Genomic DNA, 18,330 nt, shown 5'->3' with positions numbered 1-18,330 from the left:
TTTTGATTTGCCATTATTTCAAGTCTTTTTCTTTTTCCTTTTATTTTTAATGATACAGATCTTAAAGTAGTACATTTCAAATACATCAGACTTAAACTACTAAAAGAGAGTCCCTTCAAAGACCTAACCTAAAACAGCATGCTTATCCCAAAAGCTAGTTTTTAGAAAAACAGCCTTTCAAGTCCCAAAACCAACAGTGAGATTTTATTTTTAGTAGTTTTTTTCTTTTTCAACCCTATAGAGACAGCTTCCTTAGAAAATACATGTTCTTCTGCAATCCCAGTTGCTGACTCAGGATATTAGTCCACAGAGTCTCGATTTTAATCAATCAGTTTTCGAGATCATAGCCAAGACACTAAGAATGAGAATTGTGCTTAAAAAGCAAATAGAAATAAGTGAAACACATTCTCTTCACTCATGATAAAAGCACAGCTTGTCACACAGGTGAGGCAATTTCTTTCAGATGCAACAGTATATGATTTTAATCAGTATTGTTTGAACATACAGAGTAAAACAGTGGAGGACAGCTTTTGGAAGTTAACCTGATTCACCTCTCGGTTTCTTTCTTTACAGTAAAAACCAAAAGAAATGCCTAGTAACCATGTGAAAGGAAAGTGTGTGTTGGATGGCAACATTCATACTCGATAATGGGAAAGAAGTAATGAGCTGAAGGAAAAGAAAGGTGAGTTATAATGAAATGTTCCATAACACTGTTAGCAAAAGCTACTCCCCAAATTAGTCACAAAAGCATGAATCTGATCTTGCCAATGAAGTGTGAAACCTAGACCAAAACAGGCCCAATGCTGAGAATGTCTTGCTGCAGCACCAGTAGGTGACATGCATTGCGATAGCTCCAGGGATGCTGAACTTCGTTACCCATTAATTATGTAAGGTGAAAAGGGCCAGCAAAGCACTGATGCGCAAGAATCCCATTGCCTGGAGGGAAATGAGGGATATCAACAAAGGCAAGGAAGTAATACAAAGTAGGTTGGACCTGGTGAGCACCAGGCATGTAGTGACACGGGCATGGTGTTCCCCATGGGGGAACCCAGGCTTGATGCAGGCAGAGGCACCCAGCCCTCTGCTCCCCACAACAGGCACATCGTCTGGATGGAGCCCTGCTCGCAGCAGCAACGCAGTTTAGCAACAAGAACAACAGACTGGTGAAGAAAAATAACCAAACTGACCTTTCAAAGCATGTGGCTGCATGTAGGGCCCATCATCTAAGTTTTGGAGAATGGATGAAAAATAGAAAATGATTCCAAACATAGACATACAAGATAAAAAATGAAGAGTCTGAAAGTATTTGTCTTAATGGAAACATCTCACCATTTGAGTGTGTGGGGTCTTTCAGTGCAGATAATTAAGGACAGTGGATGAGGCTTTTTGGCAGAAGAGGAACCCAGCCTTTTGAGGGCCCTCAGGGATGACAGCCCTGCTGTGGAGTATCCTCCCCTCAGAAGCCAGCCCAGCCCAGAAGGAACTAAGTAGGCTATTGTACCTGTACAGAGGGAGGAAAGGACAGCTCAGCAAAAGGGGAGGCTTTGATGAAAAGGAAAGTCAAGAAGAGTCATTAATGGGATCTTACTAAAACACAGGATGGTAGGCTAGACACTTCCTGACAGCGAGTTATAACAGATGACAGATAAGCTCCCAAGAGAAGGGAAAGAGGATTGCATTACCAAAATCCTTAAAATGCCACATTTAGAGCAGTAGCAAACACTTTATTGAGTCAAATCCTGTGCTGGCTAAGAAATGGGAGTGAATGACCTAACAGACCTTTTCCAGCTGTAATGCTGTGACCCATGACACGCCAGCTGACGCAGTTATGGCACCAATGCTCGACTTCTTTCCTGGGCACAGCTGTCACCGAGATCCAGATGCCAGGCTGCAGGAGGGCTTAATCCAGCAATTTCATCTGGCTCCACAGTAGCTCTGTAGCTGCACAGAGAGGAGGGAGCCCAGGCAGCTCCCAGGTTCTTGCTGTGCTGCCAACTGAAGGGATTTGTGGGGCCGCCGTGGTGAGCATCCGGTGTTCACTATTTCACTCACTCAGAATTCATGCATCAGATGATTTCTAAGCTCAGTTTTCAGAAATAACGTGCTGTTTGGCTAACTCTCTCCTTCTCCCACAGTCCTGCAAAACCCTTCGACTGATACAGGCAGGTGCTCATTTTTGTTAGGTGTGATGCAAAGCTGAAAAGCTGGCCCTAGAGCTGCCTGCTTTTCATTTTCTTTAACTGAGTTCTTACTGCAAAGTGCTTTTAAATCCTGCAGCCGCTCTGTGAAATTGAACTCAGCTGGGATGCGGGGAGCTGTGTGTTGCATACTGATCAGCAACACAGATTAATTAATTGCACAGTGATTACATTCACACACCTGCCCCAGTTTGGCAGAAGGTATCAGGTTGCTTGGTTGGAAAGTAATAATGACAACAATGGTGATTAGAATTATTGCACAGTGACTGTACACATGACACCACCGTGATTCATTGCCTCAGAAACGAAGAGCCACGCTTGCCAGCTGAATATTCCCAGAAATCATCAGAACTGCAAGGGGATATAATCCACTGAATTTCACGCAGGTGCAGGCCTGGGCATACGTTTGTGAGGGACTTTAGAAATATTGCCACAAACTTGCTGACACTAAGGGCTTGCTGGCTGTACTATCCAGGCCTGGTCACTCTGAGACATAGCAGCTGTGTGCAACAGCAGCAGGGACTGTCAGATGAGCTAGGACAGAGCTTCCAACAATGTCAGCCTTGGTCGTCCTCATCACCCCCACACATTTGCAGCTTCTGCCTGTCACCAGAGCAGATCTGAGAAGACGCATCAGGTGTTATTAAATCTGAGTCTGCAGTCAGAAACCAAATGGTCTGTAGTGCACTGATAAGTAAAGACTGAGGGCCTTAATGTTTAAATAGACCAGGTGTAAGAATTAGAAGCTATGTTTTTTTTCATATTTTTTGCTTTTATTTCTCCCCTTGAATATTAGAAGACATCAAGAGAGAGCAAGAGCAAGGGTTTGCTGTGCTGTCCTCAAGAAAAGAGATACTCTGGTATATTCATATTTATAGCAAAGCAGGCACCACAGGTCTTAAAATGTGTGCCAGCTGGCTTGCTACTGAGGGAGAAAGACAGACAAGTGGCCATAAACTCCATGTGCCAGGTGAAGAGCAACTTTTTGCACCAAAGCCACCTGGTACCTGAAGGGAGACCATTCAGGACAAGCCAGCTTGTATCTGAAGCTCACATGTGGAAACCCTTCAAGCACAGCAACACAGTTTACAAGGAGCATATGAAGCAGGAGGAAAAGATAGAAGCTCCTGAAGCTGACACACCAGTCCCAGCAGAAGTAGCTGGACAATGCTGGTAATTTCTGTGGTTAAAAGAGAGACATGGGAGCACGGGGCTTCGTGGAGATGGGTCAGATGATGGTGCTGAGAATAAGAGACTGACAGAAAACTCACAGCCCTGTTTTACATCCCGTGGCACAGCCAGCCTAGTTGGACTCAGCTGCAGGGCTCTATGACACTGCTGATAGAGGTAGATCTCTGTATCCCTTTTTTCATAGCCACCTTCCTGCTGAAAAGAGCATGGAGTTCTGAACCCAGCACACTGGAGAAAGAATAATCAGAGTTACGTGAGTAGCAGCAAAAGAAGTGCAGCAAGGTTTTATCAGTTAGACCCTTGCTACATACATAGCTACCTATGCTTTCCTTGGTTTGATATAACTTATGATTAGATAGACTCATGAAAAATCTTTGTTCAGATGCATGTGAATTCATGTGCTGTTATTTTCAGTTCACTGGGAGGAAAGTTATGCAGTGCCCCAGCTAGAGGATGTCAAACTTCATTTTGCTTCCATCTTAGATGTGGTCATTTCTCAATGCTTTCTCATTATTCTCATAAGCCAGCCCATCTTTGCTCACTTTATCAGTTCAGATCAAACTAATACAAGGCGGAGGAGAAGGATTCATTTACTTTCTGGACCTGGCTTGGGTCACGTTCCTGGATTCTAATTTCTTTCTTCCAACAGCTCGTGAAACTGAGGCACTGCACCCAACCTAGCTACGGGGAGAGCTCCATCATCTGTAAACTTCTTGAGTGATTTCATCATACAACAGAGTATTAGGAAAATGGGAAGGTGGCACATGGTGACACATGGAAAACCCATAGCACAACAGCTAACTTAGTGCACCAGAGGTTAACACTGCCTCACAGAAAATTCAGGCATTAATAAATGCTTTTTCATAATAGATCCAAGACATCTGACAAAAATCAAACCAACAACCAGGAAAAAAACACAATTAAAAACTCAAAAAGCAGAAAGAGAAGAAAGTTCTTGAGGTCTTCAGAGAACACACCCAGATGTTTGTCACCCTTTAGTTAGAAATAAAAACCAAACTTCTTGTTTGATATGCAAAAAGAAAGGGTAGCTAAGCAAGCCATGGGAGCTTCCTGCATTGTAAGGTTCTCAGATGTACAGAAAAATTGGATAATGGAAGCGGCATGACAGGCTCAGTGCATCCCATGAGGCATACTTGCCTGTTCAGTAGTCCTTCCTACCTTGCAGAACATTTGTGTTACTGGACCACCTTGGTGACAAACACGTAGCTCAGGAAATTGTGCTTCTCGAACTGTGGTCTGTGGACAACCTGTGGTTGGCAGAGCACTTCCTCTTGCTCGCTGCTATCCTTGTTTCCACTCTAGCTTTTATGTCCACCCGTCATCTGTTTGGTCTTTGATCTACAGTTGATGGTCTGCATGTCCAGGCCTTTCTGCTCAGCCTGGAAAGCACCATGCTTAATAGCCAAGGCAGCAGCTGTTCCAGCTGCCACAAGTAAGGCAAACCAAGGGTCTCCTAAATACCCTGACACCTCATAGCTCAGCAAACCTCTCTGTTCCCCACCTACTCCACTTTCCATACAGGTACCCTCAATTTCAGCAGTGAAGTTTTGCAGCCTGCAATTGAAGGCTCACTTCTGCGAGCTTTTCCTTACCTTCCAGGGATTTCCAAGCTGCCTGCCTCTGGGAAGGCTAGCAGAGTTTTGCACACACAGGCTGCAGGCATCCACCTCTCCCCAGCTGGACCTGTTTTGCCTGCACATGTTCACATGTTTGCCAAAGTGGAGCAAGTCATCACTCTGCCTGGGAGCTCCACTAATGGGCACAGAGGGATCAGGTATGGAACAGCTCATCTGCCCTTAAATCACTCACCAGTTCACTGAGCACTCACCTCCCCAGTCACAGAAACCAACAGAAGAAATCACAAAAATGAGCAAGTCCATGGGGGGAAGGGTGTAATGGCCACTTGTGCAGGTGGAAGAATGCTAATTCATGTGTTGATCTATTAAGTAATAAGCAGCCACAGACAGTTTTCTGCTCACATATGACACCAGATTGCTGTCTTATACAGTACAGGGCTCAGTTTGAAGGTCTGATAGACCAGCATCACACCAAAGTAACAGTGCGGACTTGTACTGCTGCCTGCAGAGCACAGCAAGGACAGCTGAGCTGGCTTTAAGCATGTTAGCTGAGCCACAAGAGTAGGCTCTATGCAAAAACACAGAGCCTGCTGGCAGAATAACTTAGCTTGTGCTAAGCTCTGGTACCCTGGCTGCTGCCTTTACCTGGTTTAAAGCTAACAACTCTATTTTTCCTCATTACTGCCATCATGAAAAAGACATGATGTCAGCTTATCTGGATTTTGAACTGAGCAGAATCTTGGCCCTGTTCTAAGGTCAGGAGTTAGGTCAGCTCTGGAGAAGACTTGCTGGATGGGAGCTACTGATGTTAGGAGGGACACGTAACCACTGTCACTCATCAGAGCGCAAACTGGGTGATTAAGACTAATGATCTTTCTCTAAGGGCATGAGCAGCAGGGCCAAGTCACTCAGGGGTGGAGAAGGAGGGGGTGCTTGCAGTGCTTCCCGTAAACCACCCAACCGCAGCAGCCGCGCTACCTGCTTGGGTTTCTGCTCTAGTCACTCAGAGAGACCTCCCATTGCAGGGGCACCCATCTCAGGTGTTAGGGGCCAGCTCTCAGCTCCTCTAGAAGAGCTGCTCTTCCTCCTAAATTAGTCAAGCTTAGCTCTAAGTGCCTACAGTGAAGCAGTGGCAATACCTCTGTCAAAGCCTCTTGTTTAACCCTGTGAACGATCTTTCAGCGCAGGAGTGCTTTCAAGGAGCAGGGAGGTGCCACTAAGTGTTTATTAAATTGCTAACTTCAACGTGTTTCCTAGGTTCATTTGGTCTGTCCCTCCATTTTCATACACAAAGGTATGTATATCATAAGGAATTGCATATGCATAAAAAACCCAAACAAAATACAAGCTAATTCACATTACTGCTAGTACCCAGGTCAGCTCTACTAACAAACAAGCCTTCTCACATTCACAGTCATGACATGGACAGAAACAAGACAAAAAAAAACCACCACCATAAATTCCCTGAAGGAAGAGGCCTTCTTTCAAAGCCCTTTTTTTTTCTTCAGTCTAGCTGTTTCCTGCATTCAGTAATGCAGAAGTTAATGCAGATGGTATATGCTGCCTGTGGCCCCATAGTGGACTTGGGCTACTAAATCCTATTGGTGTAACATGACTTGGCTTGTATCCACCCCACAAATTATACTGCTATCTTTATGTAACCTTGCACATATGTATTTTGCATTCAACAATTTGTCTCAAAATATCTTATCAACTTTCTCTTTTTACTCAGTCAAAACACAGTTTTGCAAGTCAAAACCACTTTGCAAGTTTTACTAGCCTACTCCCTGACTAACAACAGACAGTTGCTGCGTTAAAGATAAGCCCTTCTCCCTCGTAGTCATAATCAGAGCTTTTCGGTCATTTGTCCTTTGCCTATTTCAAACCCAAATTATTGTCTTAGGAATTTCAGCATATCAGCAAAACTAAAGATTTTTCTTTGTGTGCAAGCAACAGAGGATAATTTATACTTCTGCAAGGTCATTTCACTGCAAAGAAGAGAGCTGTGGAAACGTGGGCCTAGCCAGGAGCCATTTCTGGTGAGGTCAGAGGAGCAAAAGAAAGCACATTTTCCTTGACAAAAAGCTGCGAAAGTGTTTGCTGGATAATTCTACTTCAGCTTCTCTGGAAAAGCTTGTGAGGTGCAGGAACCAAAAGCAAATATTTGCAAGAAGAGGAACAATTTCCTAAGCTGTAAGAACATGAGGAAGTCCAAGACCTTCCTCCCACCTTGGTGTCAGCGCACTAGAAGGGCCCAGCAGAGCCACCAGCTGGACAGAAGATGGATGGGTTCGTTCCGTGCCCTTGAAAAACACCCCAGGACCTGGAAGCCCCAAGCACCCCTCTTTTGACTGCAGGGTCAGGGCTGTTGGCAGAGGTTTTGCCCTTTCGCAGCTCATCTGGCCAGGAAGGAAGCCAGGAATGAAAACCCGGGGAATGCTTTTCTATATTGTACTCACTTAACAAAGAGGGGAAAGGGAAATGGAAAATGAAGGGGAGGGAGAAATTCCCAAATTCAAACTTCATTAAGAATACACTGTAGTTTTGCTTAAATAAAGCCGTTCTGTTTCAAACTCTATTTATCAAAAATTATTTGGAGCTGCATGACGTGTCAGAGTCAAAACCCTGGGCAAAATATTAAGAGAAACATCCGACTAGTTGTAAAAAGCAATGGCTTCCTCATCCTGTGAGTGAATTTAGTGTGGACATGAGATATACAAGATGCGAGGTGCTAGCCACACAGACTTGCCAAAAGCTGAGCAGTCTTCCCCTCTTCTAAGAAATACCTGCCAACACTTATCTCAGTCATGATTTGCAACTAGAAAAGGCCATTTTGCCAAGGGAAAGAAATCCATTGAACTTGCATCCTGTGGTATCTCAAGGAGCAGAGACCAGGCCTTCAGAGGTCCCCCCTCTTGTTAAGGTATCACGCAAAGGGTCTTCAAACCAGTCATTCGGACACTGATCTGCAGACTTACACACGAATATTCATATTTTGGGTAAGATTTCCTTCTAAAGTCAGTGTGAATGCATTTCAATACATGGTGCTGTTAGTAAAAAAAAAAATATATATCTAAAACTGTGAACCTACTCTTTGACTGTCGTCCTTAATCCTTACTCCAGCAATTTCATACTTCTCATACTTAATTTTGATGAGGCATTGGAGAAATGTGTTTATTTCTTGCTTTATGATCTGATAGGATCCCTGCCTGCATTCAAACTGAGGCAAGGTTAGAAAGAGAAAGAAGAAAAAGGCTTGTTGGGGTATTTCAGGGATATGGAAAGGTGGTGAAAGGGCATGGTCCCCCACCACAAGGATGATGAGAGGTGTTCTAGTTTGCTGGGCTGAGTTGAGTGACCTGCCCTGTGTGTGGGCATGGCCCTCATTCCCCTGTGCCGATGGGACAGCCTGGGGACAAAGGACTGGTTAGCGGAGCAGTGTCAGAAGCTGCTGCATTGTCCCTGTGGTGGCTGGGAGCTCAGCATGTGACTACCAAACCTGGTCACTTGCTCACCATGGCTACGATGTAAATATGTCATGAGCCAAAGGCTGTGGGTTCACAGCAGTTTAAGACAATCCATAACACTGCTGCCTTTGTCATGTCCTCCTGAAAACATCAGTGCTGCACCCACCCCCACCTCCAGGCTGCCACTGCGTGTCTGACCCCGGGGCAATCTGACTCAGGGGGTGGGAGTGTGAAAGCAGCTTTGTGCTGGACATAGCTCTCTGGCCTGGCTCCCTGCTCAGCTTGGTGAGGCATGAACAAATATTTGACTTGGATTCAGCCCTGCTGGCACCAGTCACCCTGGATCTTCTGGAGACCAGAGATCCTCATGGGTGCACAGGTTCCTAAATGGAACACAACAATTAAACACCTACAGTTAGGCAAGGTGAATCCGGGCTAGACCTAGATAGCTAGGTCTAATAGCAAAGGGGGGTATCAGAACACCAGACCAAGGGACTAACCCCTACCATCCATCCCTATCACAGGCTGCTCTTCACAGTGCCCCTCAGGCAATCTCTACCATGGTTTTGCGGACCAGAGGACCCATCCCTGCTGGGAGGGTGACACAGTCACTTTCCCTGTAGGCTGGAAAGGTTACCAATGAGATCCAGTCTAAAACTAACTAACTTCTAATCCTTAGAAAGGATTAGAATGGGAGTTCAGTACAGAGTTACACCAAAACGTCCTGTGTTACATATCTGTACCCTGGACAGAAAGGAAAGTCATCCAAAGCCAAGCTCTTTACTGTCTGCTGATTCAGCAGGAGAAGCACTGAGCTTTGCCTGTTTATGGTTTTGTGTGGGGTATCAGGAGTGACAAATTCCTTGGAGAGAACTCAAGGGGAAAAAAAAGGAGATAAGAGAGAAAAATTATTGGCAGGCAACGTGAAAGGTTGGGCCAGGTCCCAGGCTGTTACTTAGCCAAATATGTGGGACAACCTTCTTTTGCCTAGAATTCTGCTAGCAATTTGCAGAACAGTGTTGCAGGTAGCCAGCAGAGCTGTCTGTCTCCAGACTCTGCTATTTTTTGGTCTCTCTCTGTCTCCTTGGTGAATTTTCCCAAGCAGCACAAAATTTAATCCAGTTCACAAAGGGCTGCAGCTGCTTCCAGTTCTGCCCAACAACTGCTTTTACAAGACAGAGGCCTCAAAAGACTGGCTTTCTTCTGAGGGCCACAGGAGGACTGTACCTGAGCTGCGTGCATTCCCTATATTTGGCAAGGTTTTCCTAGCATCCAAAAGGTTGTATGTATTCAGCTGGTTTCAACAAAGCACTTGAAATTCCCCAAAAATTCATTAGCCTTGAAAGAGCAAATAGAAAGTACTAATTAACATGGTCAGGAGATAATTTCAAGAAGTAAGACAGGTCTTTCAGCCCTACCAGGAACAGTGCTGTTCCAGAGACCCCGACGATTCACCTAGAGCAAATACCGGCAGCCCCAGCCCTTGCAGGACCATTATCTGAGCCAGAATTGCAGCCCTGCCTCAGAGAACAACTCTCGGGGTGTGGTTTCATGCTCCTCTTAATCCAGGGCAATGGGAGGATACTGCAGAAAGGGCAGTCCCTTGACTCCACTTGCACACACTCCCAGCACTTCACTTTTGCTGCTTCTCTTGCTTCAGGTGTAGAGGCTGTGCAAACACTGAGGAAGCTGGTTCAGCTCCGTAATGCAGCAGGGAACTCATCCACCAAAAAGAAAAGGCTTTCTGAGAACTGAATTCTGTTCCTGGCATCACCCCAAACCTAAAGGACGGTCTAGGGCAAGGCCAGGGTTTAACTGCTTAACAAGGATCCAGGGGATCGGGCTACAAAGTAAGTAACTATAATCAAGTCAGCTCCATGAGCTCATGCCTCAGTTTCCCTTCCAACAGTGGCAGTAGTAGATACTTGCCTTCAACTGGTTGTTGGGAGGCTGAATACTCATGAAACACCCAAAGATCCTTTCATACACACAAGGGCTTTATATTAATCATACAATGTCATTATGATTAGTGAAAACACTGTGTTCCTTCTAAAGGTACCAGTAATGCAGAAAGCAGAAGTCCTTTACTCAGACATAAATATATTCCCTGTTGAGCAGAAAGGTGGTTGAAAGTCTGGGAAAGGCACACAGATATGCATGTGTATATTCGTCTGTTTGAAAAGAGTTGCATTCCATAGCACTCCCTGGCTCGCGTGCATCTAATAGAATATCTATTTAGGAAAATGTGACTAGCATAACCAGCTATGCAATGCTCGCATCTGCTAATCCTTTGCTGCTCAAGTAATCATCCTCACTTGCAAAAAGATTTACACTATTTTGGGTGCAGGAGAAGAGGAGCTAAGTGCTCCAACCCTCTTGCAGCTGATATCTTGAGGGAAGCATTGCCTTATCATTCCCGCTCCAGCAGGGTATATTGAGGCAGGGATCTCATTTCTGGAGGTGGGTAGAATTACTTTAGACAGCTCAGAGGAAAGGCTTGCGGCTACAATATTTAGCATATTGGGTGATGCTTGTAGCTTTATTGTATTTGCACAGCTTAAATAGCGCTGCTTGCTTGACCACAGCTGCTTTGCAGTGCCGTTTTATCATGTACGTTCACACACATACACACACCCCCAAACTTCACAGTTAAAAGAACACCAGCTGAAAGCTTGCCCTGCCTCTCTGAGAAGCGAGCACCTGACAACCTGGGATGGATTCCGAACTCAGCCCCTCTCCAACTCCAGACTGACACCAGCAAGGGGTTCCAACTCAGCGATGTGCATATTTGTGTTTCAGGGATTCCCTCCATCGGGGGAGAGGATGGGGTTGGCACATGTGTTCCTACATTGTAAGAGCAGATCGTGGATGCCAAACAGAGCAGTGGAGGGAGAGTGGGGTGCCGAGGGTCTCTGCCGAAAATACAGCATACACACAAGCACGTTTTTATAACAGCCCCACGCCCCTCCACAGCAGGTGGGGTGCAACCATGGCACAAGGACAACACTCTACCCTGCATACCACAGGCAGCCGTCTCTGGCAGGGACGTACAGAACTGGCCTGACAGCCAGATTTTAACCCCTGCAGACGCTGTGCACCCTTTCTGGCAGGCAGTTCCTATGGGTGCCTGCCTGCCTGCTCAGCTGTCTTCTCACTGCTGTTTCTCTTCGTGCAGCTAGATCAATGCCAGAGCCCGGGTGTGCCCAGCACCCTTACATCTCCCACTTTGCAGTATAGATGTGTCCTGTCCCTGTAACCATGAATTTCAGAGTACTCCACTGCCGGCTGCCTCTCCCAGAAGAGCTGCGCACCCTCATTCAAGTGGTGTGCACGCAGGACAGGACTCAGTCATACATATCTCTTCAAGTACTTTGCTCTTCAAATTCATGGGCAGCCCCTATGGATTTCACCCCAGAAGTGCCATACTATGTCCCCTGCAGCCCACGGCTAGTAATTCTAGTAAAAGGACCAGCTTTGAACAAGTCCTGCAGCTCTGATTGACAACATAGTCAGTAACCCAGGCCATGCCCAACAGGGCTGTAAGGGCATTGCCTCCTCTCATTCAGCAAATTCTGGGGAACAAAGTTTGAAGGTTTTTAGTGTTATAAAATACCTAACAAGCACTCCAGACCCCTCCAGCTCATACATAAGGATCAACAAATATCCACAGTAGCAAAATAATCAATTACCTGTCCACATACAACCCTCCTAAAAGTTTGCAGAAACGTAACTGGGGAAACGAAAGATTGGCAGAATTTTGATCTATTCATCCTCAAATTAAACATCCCATAGGAGCAAATTATTTCTCCTAAAATAGACACAATTAATCGACCAGCAGAATTTCTGCTATAGATCTTGCAACCCTGAGAAACTGATGTCCTCTGAACAGAACAGTGGTTTTCAAGTCCTTCTCCTCTAAACATCAGTATCATCTTGCCTTTGCCACCTTAAAAACTCTTAACAAATTTCAGTTAATCAATTCTTATGTTGCTCTGGTGATTGTAGTGCTGCTACTCAGTTATTATTCGTATTTGTGACAACTGTGGTACAGGGAGGGTAAGATCAGGAAGCACGAGGTCTTGACTTTTCGAATGATTTTTGAAATTAAGCACCATTTGCTTAGGGGTCTACTTGTTTACTTCTCTGTATTGCAATAGCACCCCCAATCCTCCCTAAGGATAAGGGCATGTTCATTGCTGGGGAGGGCCCTTACCTCAAACCGGTACAGTAATCCAACGTGCAGCTGTGGCAATGAATGTGGCTGCAGCATCCCTGAGGAGAAATTCATCCACAATCCCACTGCCTTGGGGGCCAGCTCTGGTGTGAACTGCCAGCCAGTCAGAGCCCCATGGATGAAGAAGTTGGAGGAGGAGACGGGTGGATTTTGTACTTGGTTACCAGAAAAGTGACTCTGAATTGCAGACCCCTGCTTAGACCAGTGCCTGCTCTGAGATCCAAGAATTGCTACTTAATTGCCTTTTCAGCATGACTTTGATTAACTGCTTCCACTGCTTCTTGATGGCCGCCTTAAAGCTACTGTTCTGCACTGAAACATAGTCTTCTGTCAGTCTTGTTTTCTCAGTTTTGATAAATCTGGAGTCTTCTCCAGACTAGGTTAACAGTTGGACTTGATGATCTTAAAGGTCCTTTCCAACCAAATGAGTCCATGATTCTATGATTCTTTGGTAGTATGAATACTTCAAACCTACAGAATATTATGCTTTTTTTTTTAATGACCAAACATCTCAGGTTTGTAACTATTCCTGCTTTAATTCCTCAGAAGTCTGTTCTGCGTAAGGCCCCACATCAGCACAGTGATCTATGATCTAGTTGCTGCTCTGAATACCAGGGTTGCCAAGATTGGGTCCATCCCAGCACATCCCACCCCCTTTGACTGTAGGACCACTCTGTACTGACGATAATATTGCAAAAGGGATTATAACCTCTCCTTGGTCTTCCAGAGAACATGTGCTAAATGTGCTTTCCCCTAGGTCTTTCTAATTCTAAATCTGATAATGACTTCTTAAATATCTGCATTCATTGTCATTCATTTGTAAATCCTCACAAAGGGCAACCTAAACAATCACAAACATAGATACACCCTTCCCTACACAGAGCAAGTGCCCTTGTGATACAGTTGGGAAAGTGCAATAGTCTTACCGGACATCACAGGGCTTTTGATGACCATACCTACCCTCTACTCACAGACCCATCTGCACTAGAATTTCATCAATAATTCCAAACAGCTGCCTTTTCTTTCTAATTATTCTTCCAAAGAACTATTTCTTTCTATTCCCAAATGCAAAACCCCTCCTCCCTTCCAAAATTATAATGGCTAAAGGTCTGTGATGGACAATATTTTGTCCTAGTTTCACTAAGACACTTCGGTTTCTGTGCTTTTTAGCAATTACAGCAGGCAAGCATTTGAAACTCTGGAAAAGAATCTTGCTGCAGCTTCTTTTTCTAATGGATTGGGTTTAGGTATTGGCTTTTATGTCTATTTTTCAGGTCATTTTAGAGATCCTTTTGAGTCTCACAAGCCTATATTGTTGATCTCAGAGAAGCCGCCTATATTTACTGATGGATGAGTTAAAATATAGTCCTACTATCATTTGGAAAAATGCTATAAAATAGATAATCGCTGAGATATCTGGACTACGTACACATGGTTTGATAAGGGATGGAGCCAGCCCAAATTTGTGCCAATCAACCCTCATAGCTACTCTCCAGGACACACTATTCTACAGGTATACCTGTACACACAAAGAGAGATGCATGCACACATATGTGTACATTTTTCATCCTATGCTGCATCTAGGTTGGAAAGTCAACTATACAAACCAGCATGTAGCCATTTAGGACAGGAAGTGAAAAACTATATTTAGCTGAAACCGTAGTAGAAAGGAGAAAGAGCAGAATATTGCTTACATTCATGCCCCCATTCCTGTGAACACTGGTATGAGACTGTCTGCAATGATGAGCAGTTCCCTACTCAGGGGCAATATTCCCAGTGTAGCCTACCCTCTAGCAAACAAAGGGACGGTTGCTTTCTGCACTGCCACCAATATCACTGCACAACACGCTCAAAGCATCCGCTAAGTGTGGCGAGTACCCACTTATTGAGAAATGCTGGAAAGATCACGAAAGTCAGCATGGTTGTAAACATGCTTTTCTGTTAAATGAATTTCGGGAGATTTTATGTCTCCTCTCTGGATGCACCACATCCAGGTATCTTTGGAGAGCATCTCTGTCTTTGTATCTTTACAGTAATACCCCATTCTTGGTACAGCACATCTTGAGCACAGACATTTCCTTTCTGGGAAACACCATCCCCCAGGACTGGAAAGTGTACCCCTTATCAGAGCATGAAAGACAACAGAGAGATTTGATGACACTGATTTGTTTCCAGTTGCTTGAGCTGTCCCTTCCCCACTTAAACACCACATCTCACACATTCTAGGTTGAGGTTTTCTTTGAGCAGTACTGTGCATTGGGTCCAAGATCTCCTGAGGCCAACAGGACTTTGTTCCACTGACTCAAATAAGCTTAGATTAAGTCCTTTACAAAGGATGGCTCTTGAGGAGTTTTTAAAAATAGTTTTCTCAGTTCAAGCCTGTAAATGTTGATATTAGATTTATTTAGCCCACTGCAGAGACAGAAGCTTTTGTGCCCAACAAGTATCTAAAAGCTCCCATTCCAGCAGAAGTCATGGGTTTGACAGGGTGTTTACCAAAGCGTTTCTCTGGTCTGCTCTACACAGGAGATCAGACTAGACAATCAAAACAGCCCCTTTTGAAGCTAAAATCTGTGAACGTATGAGAGTTGTTCAGTTTCCAGATTCCTCCAGTGCTGGACCTCTTTATGTCTATGCTCATCACATGAAATCTGTCAACCATGATGGTGGTTTTTGTGCCAAAAAACATGTCACCGAAAAGATGTACAATCATTACTTCAAATAGGCAGCCTGGTGCCTCAGAAATGAGAACCACTCTAACCCATCCCAGCTACCTGAACCAGCCATTATCCCAAAGAACTATTTAATATTTGCATATTATGTGTCTGTCTCAGCTCCTGTCTGCTCTCCTCATCATCTCCACCATACATTTGCCAGATGTTGGAATGAAGGCATATATCTTTTCATGAAACCGTGGTCATCAGGCTCAATCAGCTCACATTTCTCCAGATGTTTTGTGATCTCACCACTTATTAACGTTCCTAGGAGTTAGCCTGACTCTAGGTCAGAATTACTGGTTAAATTTCCCTGTTTCTCTCCCAACACATTTGGGAAGATTTGACTAGATTGATTTCTGTCCAGCCCCTAGCTACACTTTTCCCCACATTTCTCTCTGAGGAGCTACTTATTCTGGAGGCAGATTTCTCCCCAGTGTCTTTCTGCCTTTTCAGAAGTGAAAGTCAGCAAAACCTCCTTATTGATTTGTTACATGCAGAATAGACCCGTCACTCATTACTAGGAATGGATACATGGATACTTTCCAAGTTGCTACAAATTTTATCTACACATACTTTGTGAAATTAGCACCTGATTAAATGTTACCGTAACAGGAAATTAGCTAATCATTTAGACACCTTTCTAATTCTGTAATGTGTTGGAGGCCACAAGGTATACATGCTGAAGTGTAACTTTGAGGATCTTCAGCAATATTGTGGCATGTAAACAGAGAGAGTTAAAACAGATTTTTTAAATACCTAAGTTCCTTTTTATGAGCGGGAGATAGATTGAAAATAAAGACAATCAGTTAACGAAATAAAAGGCCTTTCTGTTAAGTTGTTCTGATGCTCATAAAGTTAGGAAGAATGCATGCATCTCACCCATTCATGCTTCAGTATTCCTGCAACCACTTGATTTACAGTCCAAATCCAGGGTCTATGGCTTGTTTACTTTTGTCTGCAATTCTAAACTGAAAGCAAACCTTTGCAAACATGTGGCTCCTTTCAGACAAGCTGAGAAAGATATAAACAGTATAAATCTTTCAGTTTCTCAGTACTTGGCATCTTAACTAACACAAATGCAGGGAATATCTGCAAAGTGCAAATTCTTTGTATCACCATCTACTAATAAACCGTGACAGTTCCTCTTGCCGGTCTACAGGGATTGGATTCTTTCATTTTTTCCTTATGGCTGTGTGATCTTTGTCCCTCAGTGTTTAATATTAAGTGGAACTGAGGAACTGTACCTTGGAACAGGAGTGACATTGTTCCACTTAATGTAAACAACTGAACAAGCAAAAGCAGTGACAGCTGTAATGCAGGGTTCTCCCTCCAGCCCCCGTGCTCCATGTGCGTATTTGGGATCAGTGCTATGGTGAAACTAAGCACACGAGCCTGTCAGCAGCAATCTTATCCCCTTTTTGACTCAGTGTGCTCCAAGTCAAAGGGGACTGACTTGCAGTACACTCAGTGACTGAAAATGCAAGCATCCCATATCTACCCACCTATACAGCTTCTTCTACTGCACCTATCACAGACACAACTAGGAGCTTTTATTCATGGGAAACAGGCTAAGTGTGTCAGACAGATAAGAAACACTCTTAATATCTGCTATTATATGTTTTTCCAAGGGGGATGACTGAAGGTTGCGGCAGCTATGTAATTTTCCCGATTGTTTTCAACAGGAAACAGAAACGGTCAGCTTCAGCATGGGTTTTATGATAAAACTGGGTGGATTCCAGCCTGATCCTGGAATCCCAGCAGTGATTGTCCTCCCAATCAAAACCCATTTTCTCTCCCATTGCTGGGGCTTGATCCTGCAAGGTGCAGTGTCTGTTGGCCAGGAGCAAGGAAAGCCTGAGTCTTTTCCTAACAGAAAGCACATCTGAAGTCTCCTGGGAGTCTGTGGACAGGGTTTGTGTGTACCTGAGTGTGCTGGAGCTGGAGTGACCATCAGCTCATAGGGACGAGCCCTTATCCACTTCTCAGCATTTCAGCAGAAACAAAGCAAGCCTCCCAGGAAAGATTTGTCACATTTCCAAAAGCACAGAACTCCCTTATTCTGTCCTTTGCCCTAAACTGCAGCTTGGAATTCATCCTTCTCCTTCCCTAAATAGCTAAGATTCAAGCTAAAAAAAGGTAATGCAGTTTGTTTTCAGTTGGAATATGCTAGCTAAAGCAAATCCTGTAAATTACAGTACAATCATGCCACACCATTGTCATTGTGTAGCTGGTAACTCAGCAGCCAGCTCGCAAATGCAGCCGAGAGCTCTTTGTTAAGTAGGAAAAGGAAAGCAAGTTATTAAAATGAGCAGTCACTAAAGATTCAGGACTTACCCTGAGTCATCCCTGGCTCCCTCGTCTCCTGCTGATGTTTTCATCATTACAGCAAACTTTAAGACACTTTCTCTTTCACAGTGGCTTTAGAGTTCCTTGGTAAAGAAAGCAATTCCTTTCCATCGCTGAGTAGAATCTCCACATCCTTAGGTTTTGTACTGAAGATGATATTTCAAGGGGTGGCAGGGGGAGGATGTTTAAAACCAGCTTCAATCTCAGTAGTATCGGAGGGCAGAGGACTAAACAAGCACTGAAATGAAAGCAAACTACTAAGAAGGTCTGATTTTAGCCTCTCTTATTTCTACTTCCTGTATTTATATGAACAGGGGATTTCAGGAAGAGGCAGTCTTTGGTGGTCAAGGGTGTGTGTGCGTGCGTGTGTGTGTTATAAAGCCATATTTAGTACTGAAGGCAGGTTAACCTTATTAGAAAGAAGGGCCTGAGACTGCCAGCTTATCTGTTTGTCTAACTTACGTAAGTTTTTGGGGAAATTGTTTTACAAACTACAGGTATATCAGGAGGCAGCAGAGCATGGTGAACTTTGTAAAGGATTTTATAAGGCAGCAAAGCAGTAAGTCTCCATCTGCAAAT

At 44.3% G+C, this 18,330-nt stretch overlaps 1 protein-coding gene across 1 annotated transcript in view; it reads right to left on the bottom strand.

Moving 5' to 3' along the window:
- Positions 1-17,786, bottom strand: part of RIN3 (Ras and Rab interactor 3) — a 68,650-nt gene extending 50,864 nt beyond the window's left edge. The window contains exon 1 of the mRNA XM_068397381.1: positions 17,740-17,786. Coding sequence (XP_068253482.1) covers positions 17,740-17,786 — 47 coding nt within the window. The remainder of the gene's footprint in view (positions 1-17,739) is intronic.
- Positions 17,787-18,330: the final 544 nt, after the last annotated feature.

Source organism: Nyctibius grandis, chromosome 4, assembly GCF_013368605.1.
Source record: "Nyctibius grandis isolate bNycGra1 chromosome 4, bNycGra1.pri, whole genome shotgun sequence".
Classification (NCBI taxonomy): Eukaryota; Metazoa; Chordata; class Aves; order Nyctibiiformes; family Nyctibiidae; genus Nyctibius; species Nyctibius grandis.
Note: the sequence above shows the minus strand (reverse complement) of the source record. Positions and strands in the feature narration are given on the sequence as shown.